Source organism: Camellia sinensis, chromosome 10 (genome assembly GCF_055761805.1).
Source record: "Camellia sinensis isolate YWXY chromosome 10, ASM5576180v1, whole genome shotgun sequence".
Taxonomy (NCBI): Eukaryota; Viridiplantae; Streptophyta; class Magnoliopsida; order Ericales; family Theaceae; genus Camellia; species Camellia sinensis.
In genome coordinates, this window is record NC_138970.1 from 131,834,610 (window position 1) to 131,851,791 (window position 17,182).

The following is a 17,182-nucleotide window of genomic DNA, read 5'->3' on the forward strand; positions in this document are numbered from 1 at the left end:
GGGGGATACATTGCTATCTGGTAGTATCCCTTGTAAGCATCTAGGAAGCTCGTCCTTCCATGCCCTGAAGTGGCATCTACTAATTGATCAATCTTAGGTAGTGGGAAACTGTCTTTGGGACAAGCCTTATTCAGGGTGGTGAAGTCTACGCAGACCCTCCACTTCCCATTCTTCTTTTTCACAACAACTGTGTTTGACAACCAAGTTGGGTAGTTTACCTCCTGAATGGCTCTGGCCTCCAACAATTTGTCCACTTCCTCCTCTACTACCTCCACATGAACCAACGTTGGCCTCCTTGCTCGCTGAATGATAAGTTTAGCTGACTTGTCTATATTTAGTCTATGACAAGTGACCTCGGGATCAATGCTAGGCATCTCGTATGGTGTCCAGGAAAACACCTCTATGTTTGCTCGCAAGAATGACTCTAACTCGTTCTCCTCCTCTTCGGCAAAGCCTAAGTCGAGAAGGAAGAAGCGCTCTTCATCTCCTTGTTGGACCAGAATTTTCTTTAAGGCTTCCTCGCTTTTGTCGGCCGACTTTTTGCCGACGTCATCCAGGACCTCCGTGTCCTCGTCCTTAATTTCTACTATTGTGCGAGAGGTGGATTTCATTGCTGCCATGGAGCAATTCTTTGCCTGCACCTGATCCCCTCTGACTTCCTCAATTCCATACTCCGTTGGGAACTGCAACAGTAGGTGCAATGTTGAGGGAACAACCCTTATTGCGTGTAACCATGGCCTTCCAAGATAACATTGTAAGGGGAGGGGGTGTCAATTACTGTGAACTCTGTGCTTACCTTCTTGGTGTCTGTCTGCACCTCCAAATTTGTTGCTCCCAGAGGTCATGTTAGCGTTACATTGAACCTGACCATTGGGCTGTTGGACTGCTCCAAATCATTTCGGTGAAGGCCGAGCTCCTTGTAACATCTGACATACATGATGTCACAAGAGCTACCTTGGTCAATCAGAATGCGCCTTACTTGTCATTCTCCAATTTTGAGGGTTACTACCAGAGCATTGTTGTGTGGATGCTGCACCATGTCTAGGTCTACTTAAGTAAAGAACACTATTGGTCCCTGGCACTTATCTGTCCTAGGCCTCTTTTATTGGACCTGATACACATGTTGTAAGTGTTTCACCCTCTGAGTCTCCCCACGTACCTCGTTCTTATTGACCTTTGAGTGAATCACATTGATCACCCGAGGTCCATTTGGCTTGTGTAGTTATGTTGAAGGTAGTGTTGTCTATGCCTGGGGCAGTCTCGCCTGTTCTTCTCTCGTTCTGGCCTCATCTACTAAGTCTGTCAAGTGACCCTGTCTAACCAAGTCCTCCAAATGTGTTTTCAATCCTCATTGTGGTAAACACAGTGCTTCCCAAGACTTCTTCCTATAAATTCACCAGGAATCTTCTTCGACGCTCTATAATACGATTGGTTCCTGATCCTTTCTAGAACTTTATAAACCGGGATCCTGAACACCGTGGTGACTGCCTGTGCAACCCTTAATCCTGTTTCTTACCTGTTAAGTCCAGTATTACCTCGGCTTCACTTCGGCGAGCCATTTCTTTTTTCCTGCTTCGGCACCTTCGTTCTTAGCGTATCCTCTTCTACTTTGGCATATTTCTCGATCCTTTCTATGAACTTCTCCACACTTTTTGGCAAAGTCTTTGCCAATGACTTCCAAAGCATGCAATCAACCTCCACGTCATTTTTAAAAGACACGACCGCCAACTCCTAGTTACATCCTGGTATTCGGTTGAACACCTCATATTATCTTTCGGCATAAGCCCTGAGGCTTTTACCCTCACCAATTTTCAGAGCCATCAGGGAGTCTACCCTCAACGGCTGCAATTTGTTTTTAACAAACCTGGCCACAAACATCTCGGCCAGGCCATTCCAACTCTTCATAGTTCCTTTCGGCAACTTGTGAAACCAATTTGATGCGATTTTCCCAAAGGATGAGGGAAACACCTTGCAGAGTAACAGTTCGTTCCTAGGATACAGTGCCATTGAATTCAAATATAAGCCGACGTGAAAGTTCAGATCGGACTTACCGTTATATAGTTGGAACTTCGGCATGTGGAACCTTTTTGGGGTCTCAAACTTATCCAACTCCACTGAGAACGGCGTTCTCAGCTTGATCGGAGATGTGACCTCTACATCTTGCCACTTCCTCTGGAGGTCGTCCCTCAAATCTTCTTTAGTCTGACCAGGAGCTTGGCTATCAACAGATTTCAGCCTTTTTGGTACGCTGCTCCTGGTGTCGTTATGAGTCCTCTTGGACTTCTCTTCATTTACCATGTCAAAACAAAGTTCCTTCCATTGAACATGCCGATGTTCCTTGACATAAGTTCCTTTGGTACGAGGCATCCTTTATGACTCTCGTCTCATTGACTCTGCTTGCCCGGTGTCCCGTGAAGGCCGTTTCCATTGAAAGACACGCCGATTTCTAGGCATCGTTCTTAGCCGCTGGAATCAGTGTGTCCTTCAATGGAAACGGTGGTTGCATGACGTTGTTCTGCATCATAAAGTTAACAACCGATTATAGGTCTGCCAACTTGTTTACTATTCCCTTCATCTCGCCATCCCTCCTCAAGCAGCTATCTTTCCATACCTGGAGGTCGCTTTCGTTGTAGAACTCATCTCGGCCTGCCTTCTTCGATGGGTCTCCCTCTTAGCCGGCATCGTTCTCCCTGGGATTCTGATCTCGTGGTCCTTCATTAGGGTTTTCCTCCTCCACGTTAGGATCGACATGTTTACTACTCCCACTAGAGATGTCATCCACAATCTTCTCTTTCTGTCTGTCGTTGGCCATCTATTCTCCTTATGTTTTCACATACGGTGCCAAATTATGGGTGTAGATTTCTGACCACACAGCTAGAAAGCGTCGGTAGAATAGATTAAGCCCGAACAACCTATCACAGTAAGATAGGAATCCGGCAGTGGTTCGTCCACCCGGGGGCACTCCGATGATCTAGTCAGTAAATATCTCTCAAAGATAACAAAGAGTACTCAAAACTCACTAGAAAAGAACTTATTTCTTACAGTATATCACACATACCTTAGACCCACGAGGGTGCCCTGCTTTTATAGCCAGCACTGACCTGATCCCTGTAGAAGCCTAACTTCAATGGATTTTGGCTCAATGCTCACCTTGGACTCTCAGCTAGATAGGGATAAACTCCCTAAGAACTTTATCTTTATCCAAACTAAGATCTTCTCCTATTCTAGGACTCCTATCCCATATCCGCTCATCTTAGATTCCGATATCTCCGTAGACAACCTCGGCCTAGTTGAGATCACCTTGGCATCAAGACCAGACCACGTTGCACCTCGGCTGACACTTCGGCATCACCTTGGCCACTTGTTGTCATTCACAAAATATGCTTCCACACTATACAATGAATGATGTCTATTTACGGTGTCAAAATATCACACCCATTTTGTTGCAAATAATGTAAGGAATTGAGATACCATTTAATGAAAGAATGCAAACGAAATAATGAAAGGGAAATGCTATGGGATACACTTATCCAAAGGTAAGTATTATATGCATTTTGTTATGTGTATTTTTTTATAAATGTTATAAATTTTTGTAATTAATATTATGTAATTTTTTAGTTATATTATATTATGATAATTTGTGATTTTTGAAATGAAATTACAACAATTTGTAGAACATTTACATATTTTTATGTTATTTTTTTTTTATCGAAATTTTACTCAATAATAATAGGTTCCAAAAATTATTGTAACTGTATTTCAGAAATCACAAATTATATAACATTTACCCTAAAAATTTATAACGGCCCGGGTTAAGACCCAATTCTTTTATACTCTTTAATTTTGAATTCTGTGTATATTGGTATTATTATAGTCTATTCTAGTCCTATATTATCAATTGGGAATTGAGAATGTGGTTTTGAGTTTTGTTTTGAACAAATTGGGATTTAGTGTTTCTGGGGAGATTTTATTTGTTGTTCTTAGGTTTGCTTGAGCGGTCTTTCGTTTCTCGTAGAACCTGTGTTTATAGGCTGAACTTCTAGGAATAGGTCTTTCTTCGCTTAAGAGGTGTTTTGGTCGCTTGAGCGGTCTGCTTGCAGTTTGAACTTCTGAGAGTTTAGATTATGTGCTCGAGCAGTCTGTTCTGCAGGGATAATCTTCTAGGAGTTTGGTTTCTCTACTCGAGCCTAGTTTTGGTAGCTTGAGCGATGTTTTGTGTCTGAAGCTTGAGTGGTACTTTGGTAGCTCGAGCGGTCTGTTTGTATAAAGCTGTGAGGAAAATATATTTTTTCTCACTTTTGACTACTCTCTCTCTCTCTCCCTCTAGTTGCAGAACCCGTTTTCCCTAACCCTCTCTAGATTTCTTGTATAAATCTTCTAATCTTTCTATATCCATGAGTTTTTTTGGTATACGAGCTTTGGGATAAAAGGTAGAGCTCAGAGAAAGCGTTGTTTTGATCTGGAAAGTTTGAGTTTTCATCTCCGTCAAAATTTAGGGTTTTATTCATCTCTCTTTCTACTATTGAGGTAGGGATTTCTTTATTATTTTTGCATGTTATTTACCCTCGTCATGTGTTAATTGATTTAACTAGATTTTTGAAAACTCTAGGTTTGATGTGGGTTTTGGATTTGGTTCACAAAAGAGGGGTTTTGGGATGTGTTATTTGAAATAGTGTTGGGAATAGAAGAAATTGCTTTAAAACGGTAAATGCTACAAGAAATATTTGTTTGGTTTTATGGAAACTATTGGTGATTTTGGATTTTCTTTACAAAAGTAAATGGGAAAATTGTGAGATATTGGAATGGTATTGTAATAATATTTGTGTGAGTTGGAAGGAAGGAGCTGAACATGTTATTGTTATTTTTATGTTGAAATTTTTAAAAATATATATGTTTCTTAAAAACTTATCTTTTGAATAGAGATATTTGTTTTGGCTATCGATGAAGAATAGCACTGGTTGTTGTAGAAATTGAATGAGAACTAGGTTAGTTGAAACTCATTCACTCATGCATTGCATTTGAACATTGGTTTCACATTTATACATTGATATGTATCGTTTTGAGAAAAATGAGTGAATACCATGGTGAATGGCATTCATGTACATACACCATATGGCTTGGTTAAGTATCATATAGATCATTAAATTTATCTCTACTGGGCTTTAGCTCACCCTATGTGGAAATCAACTTTCAAGTGTTGATGGTATACCTCCGCCAAGGGGTTAGCTTGGGAGGACCAAGGACTATGGAGCTGAAGGCTTGTTGTTTTTTTGTTTTGTAAATATTCTTTTGTATAAGCCTAGGGCTTTCTTTATATTGGGTTTGACCCGCTTTTGTTGTAACTAAATATCGTCTAGGAAAAATGTAGCCTTTAAGGCATGAACTTGTACTTATCTACTGTTGTTTAAATATGTGGATCATATACATTTAGATCCTAGGATTAGTGGATGTATTAATGCATGTGACACCTTTTGTAATACTTATGAAAATCAATGAATTAATAATCATAAGCTTCAACATATCTGTTGAGAGTTATGAATGTATCTGTTATTTTTATTTTCGGGACGAAACAAAATTCATAGCAATATTTGTTAGGAAAACATAAAACAAGATGTGTACAGAGTGCATACTGTAGAGTTTCTATAATCAAAACATCAACTAATGGGTCACTCCATAAGTAGTCAGTCTTTACATTTTACTAAAAGGCAAGGAGTTTGATTATTTCCACTTACGTGAGCTTGTGGCACAAATATGCTATGCACACTGAATATAATACATAATATACATGAATTGAAAAGATCTTATAGAATTTGATGATGGGGTCATTTTTAAAAAATCTTATCTATTCATATAAATCACATTTTCAATTCTATGGTTAGTTTTTGTGTTCTGAATTTACTCTTAAATTGTATGCTTGTTGCTGTTTGTTAAAATTTCTCCATTTTATGTATTTTTCACAGTATTTACAGTTTATCTTATATTAATTGGCAAAAAGTAAAACTATTAAACACATGAAAAGACATTATCTATATTGTGATTGTACAGGTATGATCCAACTAAGCTTTAGATGATCTACAACAATCCTATACAAAAATATGTTGAGAGAAAAGAAAGAAAAAATTGATATAATGCATTAAACTCAACTATATGTAACAAGAAAAAAAAAAATCAGATAGAGAGATTTGTTATAAACGTGCTAAAGATAAAACACTTTTGGAATCAATTTGTCATTTTCCCATCAACAATACTGAGAAGGGAGATTTGCACCTGACAGTACGGTCGAGCTACGGTAACGCGGGGATTGGCAAACCTCGCAATGCCGAGCTGTTCTCTCGATTGGCGTGGCCTCTCGGCCTGTCGTGCACTGCCGAGTTAGATTGACCGGTCAGACATGGGATAAGATCTGGCCGCGCTAGGATCTGTTAAACATTCAGATGGGTGCGCGGTGGTGTGAAGCAACCGAGCTAAGGGCAGCCCAGGCATGACCGAGGACACTCGAGGGCCGGCATGCCCCTGATCGGTTAGCCAAGATGGCCGGACTTCATGCGACCTAGAACGATGGTAGAGCGGGGAAAGGCCAGCATGCTCCACGGCCGGTCAGTCAGGATGGACCGGTCACGAGCAGCTCGGTCATGAGAATCAGACTTTCGCTTCTTCCGAAGAGACAGGTCGGCGAGACACAGCTCGGTTGTGTTGCTTGTGGTGGCAATTCTCCATGAGGGATAGGCCGGTCGTGGTACTCCGGTTAAGTGCTCCACCTGGGCCAATGGCGTGAGGGAGAGGAAATCTGCTCCAGGCACGCGTCAATACCGTTGAGCAGTTCTGCATGTACTGGTTGGAGGACTAGGCCTTTACACGTGTAAGGTAATGAGAGGCGAGCACTGCCACCTGTCCAGGAAAGGACAACAGAGGTAGTGCGCGCACAATTCTGAGGCTGCATAGCTAGCCTAGTAATAAGAACGGAAGATGAACGTTAGAGGTATGCAACTTCATGCCATCAAAAACACACTCCCTCTCTTTAACAGCCTTCTTCTCCCTCAAGTGATCTGACTTGATCGTCAGAGGGTCTATCCGGCAAACCACCGCCGGGCAGCTCACCGTTTCTATTTTGTCAGGTTAGACGTCGTCACTAGAAGCTTGAGTCCAAAGAGTACGGAAAGCACTGGATATTTCGTCCCCGTACAATTGGCGCCGTCTGTGGGAAGTCTTTGATACTCAAACCTTGCTCTTCAAGCTCCTTCGACCATTTCCATGGCCAACAACGACGAAGCCCCACTGTCCGTCGTCGATGGCGCCACACCAGAGTATGTCCGACGGAGAGAAGGCCCCCCGAATGTTCCAGCTATGGCAGGCCTAGAAACTTCTTCTCGAGGTGCGCGAGACAAGTGCGGAAGGAGTACCGATCGCTCTAAGAGTCCAGAAGGCCGTCGGCGGCAGGGGGAGTCCCGTGCGCAGCGCTTGGAGCATAAACTCAAGGACCAGGACGCCCTCATTCAAAAGATGGCGGCTGAAATGGAGATACTGAAACGCCAGATTAAGGGAAAGGGTGTTGCTGGAGAGGGCAACCTCAGTGAGCGCACCCTGTCTCTTCGTTCTAGCAGTCACCGCCAGGAAAGAATGCACTCCCTTTCTATCACTAGAAACTACGGAGTTGGAGACTCTGAACCAAGGGAGAGCAGATCCCTCACTTGCGACAGCACTTACCGTCCCTCGCGCGCGTCAACGACGCCGCGATACTCTTTTTCCACCCGTTCTAGAGACTTGAGGGATGTGTTGGAAGAGAGGGCGCGCCGGAGGTTGCCAGTGTTGCAGAGGTTGAGCACCCAAGTCCATTGTAGCGAGGAGGTGGTAATGCCAGCACCCAGGGTGGTGGCCCCTGAGCCAGTGGACAAAGAGCTGGCAAGACTTACTGTCACGCCACTGTCCCTAGAAATCGAGAGTACACCACTCCTTGCCAGATTTCACTAGCCTAAGTTCACCTTGTATGACGGCAAGACGGATCTGTACATGCACGTGAGTCATTATCGGCAAGTAATGGCTGGCCACCGGCGCAATGACGCCCTGATGTGCCTCATATTCCCAGCAAGCTTGGGAGAACTGGGCCTGAAATGGTTCGAAAGGCTTCCAGAAGGGAGTATCGAGGGGTGGCAGCAACTAGCGGAAGCCTTCGTCACCAAATTCAAAACCAACACTCGAACACCGAAGGAGGTCGACCATCTCCTAGGCGTCAAGATGGAATCTGGAGGTTCATTGAAGGCATACAACGCGAGGTACTGGGAAACCTACAATGAAATCCTTGACTACCCTATCAATCTAGCAATCACTCAATACAAGAGGGGTCTCCTAGTCGGACATAGATTGCGAGACTCGCTCACGATGCATCAGCCTACAACCATGGAGTCTTTGATGCAGCGGATCAATGAGCACATTCGTGTGGAGGATGATGCCGCCTCTGCGACCGAGAAGGCTAATCCAGTCGTAGCCGACGAAAGGTGGCGGGGAAGGTTCACTCGGTCGGGTAGGAGGATAACCACCCAAACGACCGGTCAAAAGATCAACGTCGTGGTTCAAACCGTGACGATAGAAACAAAGGTCGCAGAAACGACTGGGCTGACGCTCACCGCAATGCAGAGGAGGATGCCAAGAGAAAACTAAAGGCACGGACTGGAATCACCACGGTCTTCAAAATCCCTATCTACCGCATCTTGAGTGAGATCCGAGAAGAGCCTTTTGTCCGTTGGCCAGCCAAGTTGGGGAGTGCACAGAGAGGCTTCAACTCAAGATTTCGATGCACCTTCCATGAAGAACGGGGGCACCGAACAGAGGACTGCTTGCCACTCAAGCAACACTTGGAGGAGTTGGTGGCGGCAGGGCATCTTGACCAGTACATAGATGGGGGCATAAAAGTCGCCCCGCAGGGACAGACCGAGCCAAACGGCCTGGCTGCCCTTGAGGCAGCGCCCCAAGGCGTGATCAATGTCATCCATGGCATCGTTGAACCAACCAGGGTCTGCGAGCTAAGAGGGATGATTAAGAAAGCCGAGCACATGAGAGAAGTGCTCTCCATTCAGCCCGCTGTGAAGAAAGGAAAGACCGAAGAGAATGACATCTTTACCTTTTCGAGTGGGGATTTGGAGCGGATCCAGACGCCCCACAATGATGCCCTAGTGGTAACTCTTCGCGTCAAAGACTTTGACATCAAACGGATCTTGATCGACCAGGGGAGTTCGGTCGAAATCATGTATTATGACGTGTTCAAACAAATGAAGTTAAAGGACAAGGACTTGGCCCCTGCGACGTCTCCGTTGGTTGGGTTCAACTCTCAGCCAGAATGGCCGGTAGGGAAGACCATATTGCCGGTCAAAGCGGGTTCAGTCATAAAGCAAGTGGAGTTCTGGGTGCTCAAAGTCCCATCCACATACAACTTGATTTTGGGCAGGGGATGGTTGCACGCCATGCAAGCAGTAGCGTCGACTTACCATCAGGTTTTGCGCTTCCCGGCGTCAACCGGACAAATAAAGGAAGTTTGGGGAGATCAGGTGATGGCAAAACAATGCTTCATTGCGGTAAATGGCAGTCAAGCAGCCAAAAGGTTTGTCCAAATGATTGAGGGACCCGAGGGAAAGGAGGTCCTTAAAGACGTCAGAAGAAAAGCAGAGGAAAAATCGGTCAAGGATTTGGTGAAAGTGTGCATCGACGAGAACGACCCAACTAAGTTCTTCCTCTTGGGATCGTCTTTATCTAGCGCCGAGCGGTTAGATAATGTCAACTTCTTGGTTTTCAATTTGGAGGCTTTTGCGTGGACGCCTTACGACATGCCTGGCGTCGACCCCAGCTTTATTTGCCACCAATTGAATGTCTTCCCTAATGCGTGGCCGGTCATTCAGAGGACTCGCCGCTCGGCTCTGCACCATGCCGAGGTAGTGGCAGAAGAGATCAAAAATTTGCTAGAAGCGGGGGCAATAGAAGAAGTGCAGTACCCTCGATGGATATCCAACACGGTGGTGGTTCCGAAAAAGAATGGCAAATGGCGGGTGTGTGTTGATTATAAGACGGCCAACCGCGCGTGCCCAAAGGATAGTGTAGACGCGCCCGCGTGGGGCCCTCCCTACAGTTCGGACTTGATTTGTGTCACGGTTCTTAATCTGAACCAAAGAGTCCAAATCCAGCAAATCGTTTTGAGAAACAGATTTTTGAAAAGAAGTGCCAAACATGGACTGCTTTGCCAGATACAGAGTCGCCACCTAAATATTTTATTATGGGGGAATTTAGGAAACCCTGACTCGGTGCCAAAGGCCACGTGTCCGTCATCACCAAAGTTGCCTCGGCTCGGGAACTTGGGTACGATTGGGGAATGTCAGCTATGAGCACCCCCTCTCGCCCGATCCGAAGATCGGCCTCTACTAACCATGATATCCATTTTTGAAAACGTTATGTGTTCTTATCCCGTTTATTAGCCTAGAATTACTATATTATGCGCACAGCAAACAAGTATAGACTAGATTGCCTAATTCGGAAATAAGCATTGCATATCCGTTTGTCTTGAAAAGCACTTTGGAATTTGCTACTCGCAAGTAGGCTAAAATATGGATTTCAACGAGTTTTTCCAACTCAAACAATCCAACATTCACCCACAGGCATTCAAATAGTTTATCACATAAGCATCTAGCCACATGGTAAGCATGCTGTCATGATAGCATTCACACTCATGCGAGATGCTAAAGCATAAATACTTACATAGTACTCCGTGCCAAAACAATAAACTAGTTAGCCAACATGCATGGTCCTAGTTCATGTCAATTTGACTAATGCAACACATACAGGATGCAATTAGAGTAGGCTCGGCTAACCTAAACATGGCATGTGAAATGCGACCAATTGATGCACGTATTCAATTTGGAATTGAAGTACAAATGCAGTTAGCATGATGTACCGAGCCTGGTGCATGCGATACAAATGCATGAATGCACGCATGCATAGCATGAGGTATGCTAATTTAAAGATGACCTATTACTAACCATCAAAGCAGGTAAGTAGAAGGGAAGAAAGAAGTGGGGATTGGAAGACATGCACGCACACGCACCCACACTTATTACAGATTCGCTCTCGCTCGGAGGGACCAAATAAATATTACAAATTAACTAACTCGCGAGCTAATTAATTATTACAAACTGCCTAATTAGTTAACAAACTAACTAAGCTAGGAAAAACAGTAAACCGCCTCGAGAAGAGAGCCTAATGCAATGCGTGCTCGGTCCTGCTCGGAAGTGCACTGCCATGCCTAGGCTGCCTCTGTTTTCCTTGATATACTCCTCTGGAAACTTCCAAAGTCTCAGGACTGCTTCCCTGGACATTGGTAGATGTCACCGGCTGAATAGGATTGTCACCAGCAGTGGTATGTGGTCACTGGCCGTTGGTGAAGCTATCGGCAGAGGGAGAATTGCCGGTCGGCACTCCATGAAGTCGGCCGGCAGAGAATGCCGGCAGAACCTGTTTGACAGCAGCAGAGGGCAAAGCAGAGCATGGCAATACAATTCAAGCCATATATGCACCAAACATGTTCCTTATCATGTGAATGAGTCAAAGGGACATGCTTCTTGGTTCTCGGACCGCCAATCGCGCATTTCAATGTGTTATGGCCCAAGAGACCAAGCATGCACATTTGATGTCAAGTGTAATGCAAACCAACAAACCAAAGAGACTCAACCTCTTTCACGAACATTTCAAGAGGCCAAGCATGCATGCAAGTGGAATGCGATCCTAGGCATGTGAGCTAAGGATGCGACGTGGCAATGCAACGCATTCATGCAATTATGCAAGCAAGTATGCGAGACGAACATGCAAACAAACAAAGGGTAGACTTGAGCATGATATGGGCAGCTCTAATTAGGCCCAAAAACAGTGGCCGAAGTGCTATGAAATGAGGGCTAAATGACATGCAAACATGCATGCACACAAGGACCGACACTTAAGTATTAAAGAGCAATTCTCAAGCACGCTCAAGAAGGTGCAGACATGGACAAATGACATGCATTAAGCTCTGAAAATCATGCGAGAACATGGTGCCAAACCAAGCAAACAAGATAAGCTAAACATGCAACAAATGGCCCAAGCATTCAAAGCAAACTAATGAAGTATTGAACTACACTTAGCAAGACCAAACATGGCATGAACTTATTGATCAAAAACAGAGTTTTAGCATATTAAGACAAGGCCTAAAGATCACTTAGATGACCTCCAAATGACCTAAATTCAAAGGCATGCACAAACGCCAAAACATGGAGCATGCTACACAAGCTTTCAAAGCATTAAAGAGGTGTCCAAGGCAAGCATACAAGCATGTCAAAGGTACTAAAATTATGCTATAAATGATGCCAAATCATTAGAATAAAGCAAGTAGTGCATGCTACACACTCACACACTTAAGGCCAACAAGCCAAAAATGCAAAGGGGCTATACAATGCATGCCATGGCCGACCCAAACAACTATGGACAGACCTCAAGCATGGCAAAATAAGCACAAAAGCTCCACAAAGCTAGACCTAAAACATGCTTGAACAATGGTTTACAACCTAAGGCATGTTAAGGCCTAAACATGGCATTACAAGGTAGGTATGCTAAGCATGCATGGTGTACCAAAACCAACAAAAAACAGAGGCATATTATGGCATAATAAGCACAAAAAATAACTAAGGCATGGTCAACATGAAGCTTAGCTAGGTGCTCCCTCAAGAGGCCAAAAATGGTCCTTTTCAAGGACAACAAGGAGAGGGGGTGGCCCTCTCCTTCCTAGGACCTCAAGGCACCATCCTCACCTCTGAAATCCCTCAAGATTTCAGTGGTGAGGAGGCCCAAACACCAAGGTCCCGGAGCTCACTCAAAATGGCACAAAATGGGGCCTCTCAAGGCCTAAGAGGGGTCAAACACCTCCAAACCACAAAACACTCTAAACAAACTATTTAGAGGACCCAAAAACAGAAATTTTTTATGTTATACACTAAGCACAAAAACAGTTCTAAGATAGGCAAAAATACAATGCAAAAATGGGAAATAAAGGGACAAACTTCTTACCCTTGTAGACTTTCTTCAAAAATGGTGGATCAGCTGGTTCTTCAAGCTCAAAACCACCCAAGAACTTCAAGAACAACCTCTTAGAACTTCAGTAGCCAAGGGAAGGTGTAACACTATGTGTTTGTGTGCAATAGTAAGACACAAACACACTTAAACACACACAAAGGCCAAATGAGAGAGAGGTATAGAGATAGAATATGTATGGAACCCTAGACCTAAAACCAGAGCTCTCACACAACTTTTCTCTCTAAAGTGTCTAACCTAAAGCCAAGAGAGGAGGGCTCCTCTTATAGAGGAGCCAATCTTGTAAAGCTTACAAGGTAAGCTAACAAGGAAGCCATCCCTCCATACACGTGTATGGAGGGGAACAAAATGCCATACAACTGTATTAAAATATCTGCAAAAGCAGATGAACAGTAGTCGGCTGCTCAAAAATGCCATTTTGACAAAATGGACTGCCGACCGGCAACAAATAGTGCTGACCGGCAGTACACATTGCCGATGGCAACAAAACACCAGCCGGTGGCCTCTGGCCATGGCCGGTGGTGTGTGGGGATGCCTCACAAGGCATTCCCTGCCCCTCCAAGGCAAAACACAAGTGTTTGGTGCAAAACCAGACACTAAACAGTCGAGTTCGGAGATCCTGAGGCAAGGCGCGTAGCCGAGACCTCCGGGAACTCCAAACAAACACAAACATGGATGATCACCGGGTGTTCAAACGGTGACGTCCAAGTCTTGAGGACGGTCAAAAATGGGATGTCTACAGATAGCTTCCCCCTCCCTTGAATTGACCAACTAGTGGATTTGACCGCTGGCCATCAGAGGTTTAGCTTCCTGGATGCATATTGCGGCTACCACCAGATAGCCATGTATGAACCAGACCGAGAGATCACATCATTCACTATCCCTAGAGGCCTATATTGTTATAAAGTCATGCCGTTCGGACTGAAGAACGCCGAGGCAACTTTTCAAAGGATGGTGACAAAGATGTTCGCTCCACTTCTGGGCCGCACCATGGAGGCCTACATCGATGATATGGTGGTGAAGAGTAAGGAGAAGTCTCAGCACCTCGCCGACCAAGCAGAGGTGTTTGCCATACTTAAACACCACAAGCTTCGTTTGAATGCCTCCAAATGCACCTTCGGAGTCGGCATCGGGAAGTTTCTGGGTTTTCTGGTCACAAACCGAGGAATTGAAGCCGACCCATCCCAAATCAAGGCAATACAAGAACTGGAGCGCCCAAACTCCACGAAGGACGTGCAACATCTTGCCGAGATGGCAGCCGCGCTGAACAGATTTATCAACCGGTCTTCAAACTGTTGCAGGCCTTTCTTTAAAACTTTGAAGGCCAAGTTCTTCTGGGATGACGAATGTGACCGTGCACTGGTAGACCTAAAAGTGTACCTTTCCTCAGCCCCTATCTTAGTCACACCTCAGCCGGGTGAAGAGTTGTATCTCTACTTGGCTGTCTCTCAACACGCGGTGAGCGCGGTATTGGTTCGTGCTGAAAGCATCCAGCACCTACCGATATTCTACGTCAGCAAGACCTTGCTCCCTGCTGAATCAAGATATCTGCCACTAGAAAAATTAGCCCTAGCCCTGATGATGGCTTCGAGGAAGCTGGCGCACTATTTCCATGCCCATACAATAGTTGTGCTGAACGAGTTTCCGCTTAAGGTACTCTTTGAAAAGGCAGACTTTATCGAGCGAATTTTGAAATGGGTCGTGGAATTGGGGCAGTATGACATCAAGTTCCACCCGAGCACCGCAATCAAGGCTCAAGCTCTTGCAGACTTTGTGGCAGAATTTGCCCCTGGAACGCATCCAGTTTGCCCGGTTGATTTGGCTGGTGAGGATTTAGCACAGCCCATGGTTCAAGCGATAGAGACAAGTGTTGGCTCGCAAGTGGAAGAAGGGCGAAGGGCGACCGAACTAGCGAAGCCGGGTAACTTATTAGAAGGTGAACTCAACCAAGACGAGGGAAGAGACCAAAATAAGCCGACCAGAGACTTGGAATTGAGAAACTCCCAAAACCCCTCTGATTGCTGGAAGCTGTTCATTGGTGAGATGTGGAAGCTCTTCGTCAATGGGGCATCCAATAGACATGGGGCCGGGCTGGGTATCATACTGACTTCACCGGACGAGCTGGTTATCGAGCAAGCAATTACGCTCGGCTTCCCAGCGTCCAACAACGAGGCGGAGTATGAAGCCCTCCTTGCTGGACTAAGAAGCGCATTGAGAATGAAAGCGTCAGCCCTTATGGTATTCAACGACTCCAAGTTAGTAGTCAATCAGGTCTCTGGGGAGTATGAGGCCAGGGATAAGCGAATGGCGAAGTATCAAGCACTGGTGCGCGCAGAGATCAAGAAGTTCACCGCCATAAGAATGGAACAGATCAAGCGCGAAGAAAACAACACAGCTGATGAATTGGCCGGGCTTGCTTCTACACAGACAGCTTTTCCTAACCCCTTAATGATAAAATTTTTACCTCGGCCAAGCATTGAGGAACCAGAAATGCCCGAGGTATTCTGCGCCGACTTGGGACCTTCCTAGATGGACCCCATCATCACCTCCTAAAAGATAGAGTTCTGCCTGAAGAAAAGAAGGCGGCCAATAAAATCCGGCTAAGTCGAAGTGGTTTTGGCTCTCGCCGTCCGGAACCTTATATAAGAAGTCTTTTACCGGGCCGTTCCTAAAGTGTGTCCATCCTGCCAAAGTGGAAGCCTTCCTCTATGAGATCCATGAAGGCATCTGTGGGAGCCATACTGGGGGCAGATCTTTGGCTTACCGAGCAATCTCCCAAGGCTATTGGTGGCCGTGCATGCAGGCGGATGCGCAGAAATACGTTCACCGATATGAAAAGTGTCAGAAATTTGCTCACCAAATCCACCAGCCCGCTAGAGAGTTGCTCCCCCTCACAAGTCCCTGGCCGTTTGCACTCTGGGGATTAGATATTGTTGGACCGCTCCCAGCAGCTCCGGGCAATCGCAAATTCTTCATCGCCGCGACCGACTATTTCACCTAGTGGGTTGAGGCCGAGCCATTGGCAACCATAAAGGAAAAAGATGTGAAGAAGTTTGTTTGGCAAAATGTCATCACTCGCTTCGGCATACCTAAGGCCCTCATCTCAGATAATGGCACTCAATTCGATGGGAAACTCTTTCGCAGATTTTGCGAAGAGTTAAAAATTGAGTTCTACAATTCAACACCGTTCTATCCTCAGTCGAATGGTCAAGCAGAGGCCTCAAACAAGACCATCCTGGACGGGCTGAAGAAGCAGCTTGAAAAAGCCAAAGGTAAGTGGGCTGAAGAACTCCCTAACGTGCTATGGGCATACCGCACTACGCCAAGGCGGTCGACCGGAGAGACACCATTTGCCTTGGCCTATGGCATGGAAGTCGTTATCCCACTGGAAATTGGTATGCCAACCATCCGGTCTGAGAGATTCCAGCCAGATTTGAACAATGAAGCAGTGGCATTGGAGCTTGACCTAGCCGAGGAAAGAAGGGAACGGGCTCTGATCCACATAGCGGCTTATCAGCAAGAACTCTCCAGGAAATACAACAAGGCTGTGCACCCCAGGCTGTTCAAAACCGGGGACTGGGTCTTAAGGAAAGTGATGGGCAACACGGTGGTCCCTGGTAAAGGAAAACTTGGTGCAAATTGAGAAGGACCATACAAGGTGACTGGCCTTGCAGGCAAATGGGCATACCATCTGGAGGACTTAGACGGTAAAGCTATCCCCAGACCATAGAATGCAGCCAACCTTAAGATTTTCTACTTTTGAAATGTACTTGCTTTTGTTGCTTCTAGACCTTTAGCCTTTTGGCACTTGATGTAAAAGATAGCACTGCTTTTTGTAATGAAAAATAACCCTATTGTTCTTTTGGATTATATCTTTCTGTACGAATGACATGGCAAGGATACTGGGCCACTATAGAGGCCAGGGGTAAGGAGACCAACCCGCACCGGGCAGAACTGATTTCCCCCTGGCCGGTATAGAAACAGACCGCACAAACAGTTGGTGAATTGTTCAATCAGCGTTGGGATCGAGTTGATTTTTGCTCGCCCAATTAAAATATTGGTGTTTTTTCCAATGTAAAGGCCGAGC

General features: G+C 45.3%; 1 protein-coding gene across 1 annotated transcript; it reads left to right on the forward strand.

The window, feature by feature from the left end:
• Positions 1 to 9,239: 9,239 nt before the first annotated feature.
• Positions 9,240 to 16,738, forward strand: LOC145800696 (uncharacterized). The gene is made up of 3 exons (XM_082890423.1): positions 9,240 to 10,034; positions 13,933 to 15,594; positions 16,295 to 16,738. Exons 1-3 carry the CDS (start codon positions 9,240 to 9,242, stop codon positions 16,736 to 16,738), a joined length of 2,901 nt encoding a protein of 966 aa, XP_082746549.1.
• The last annotated feature ends 444 nt before the right edge of the window (positions 16,739 to 17,182 follow it).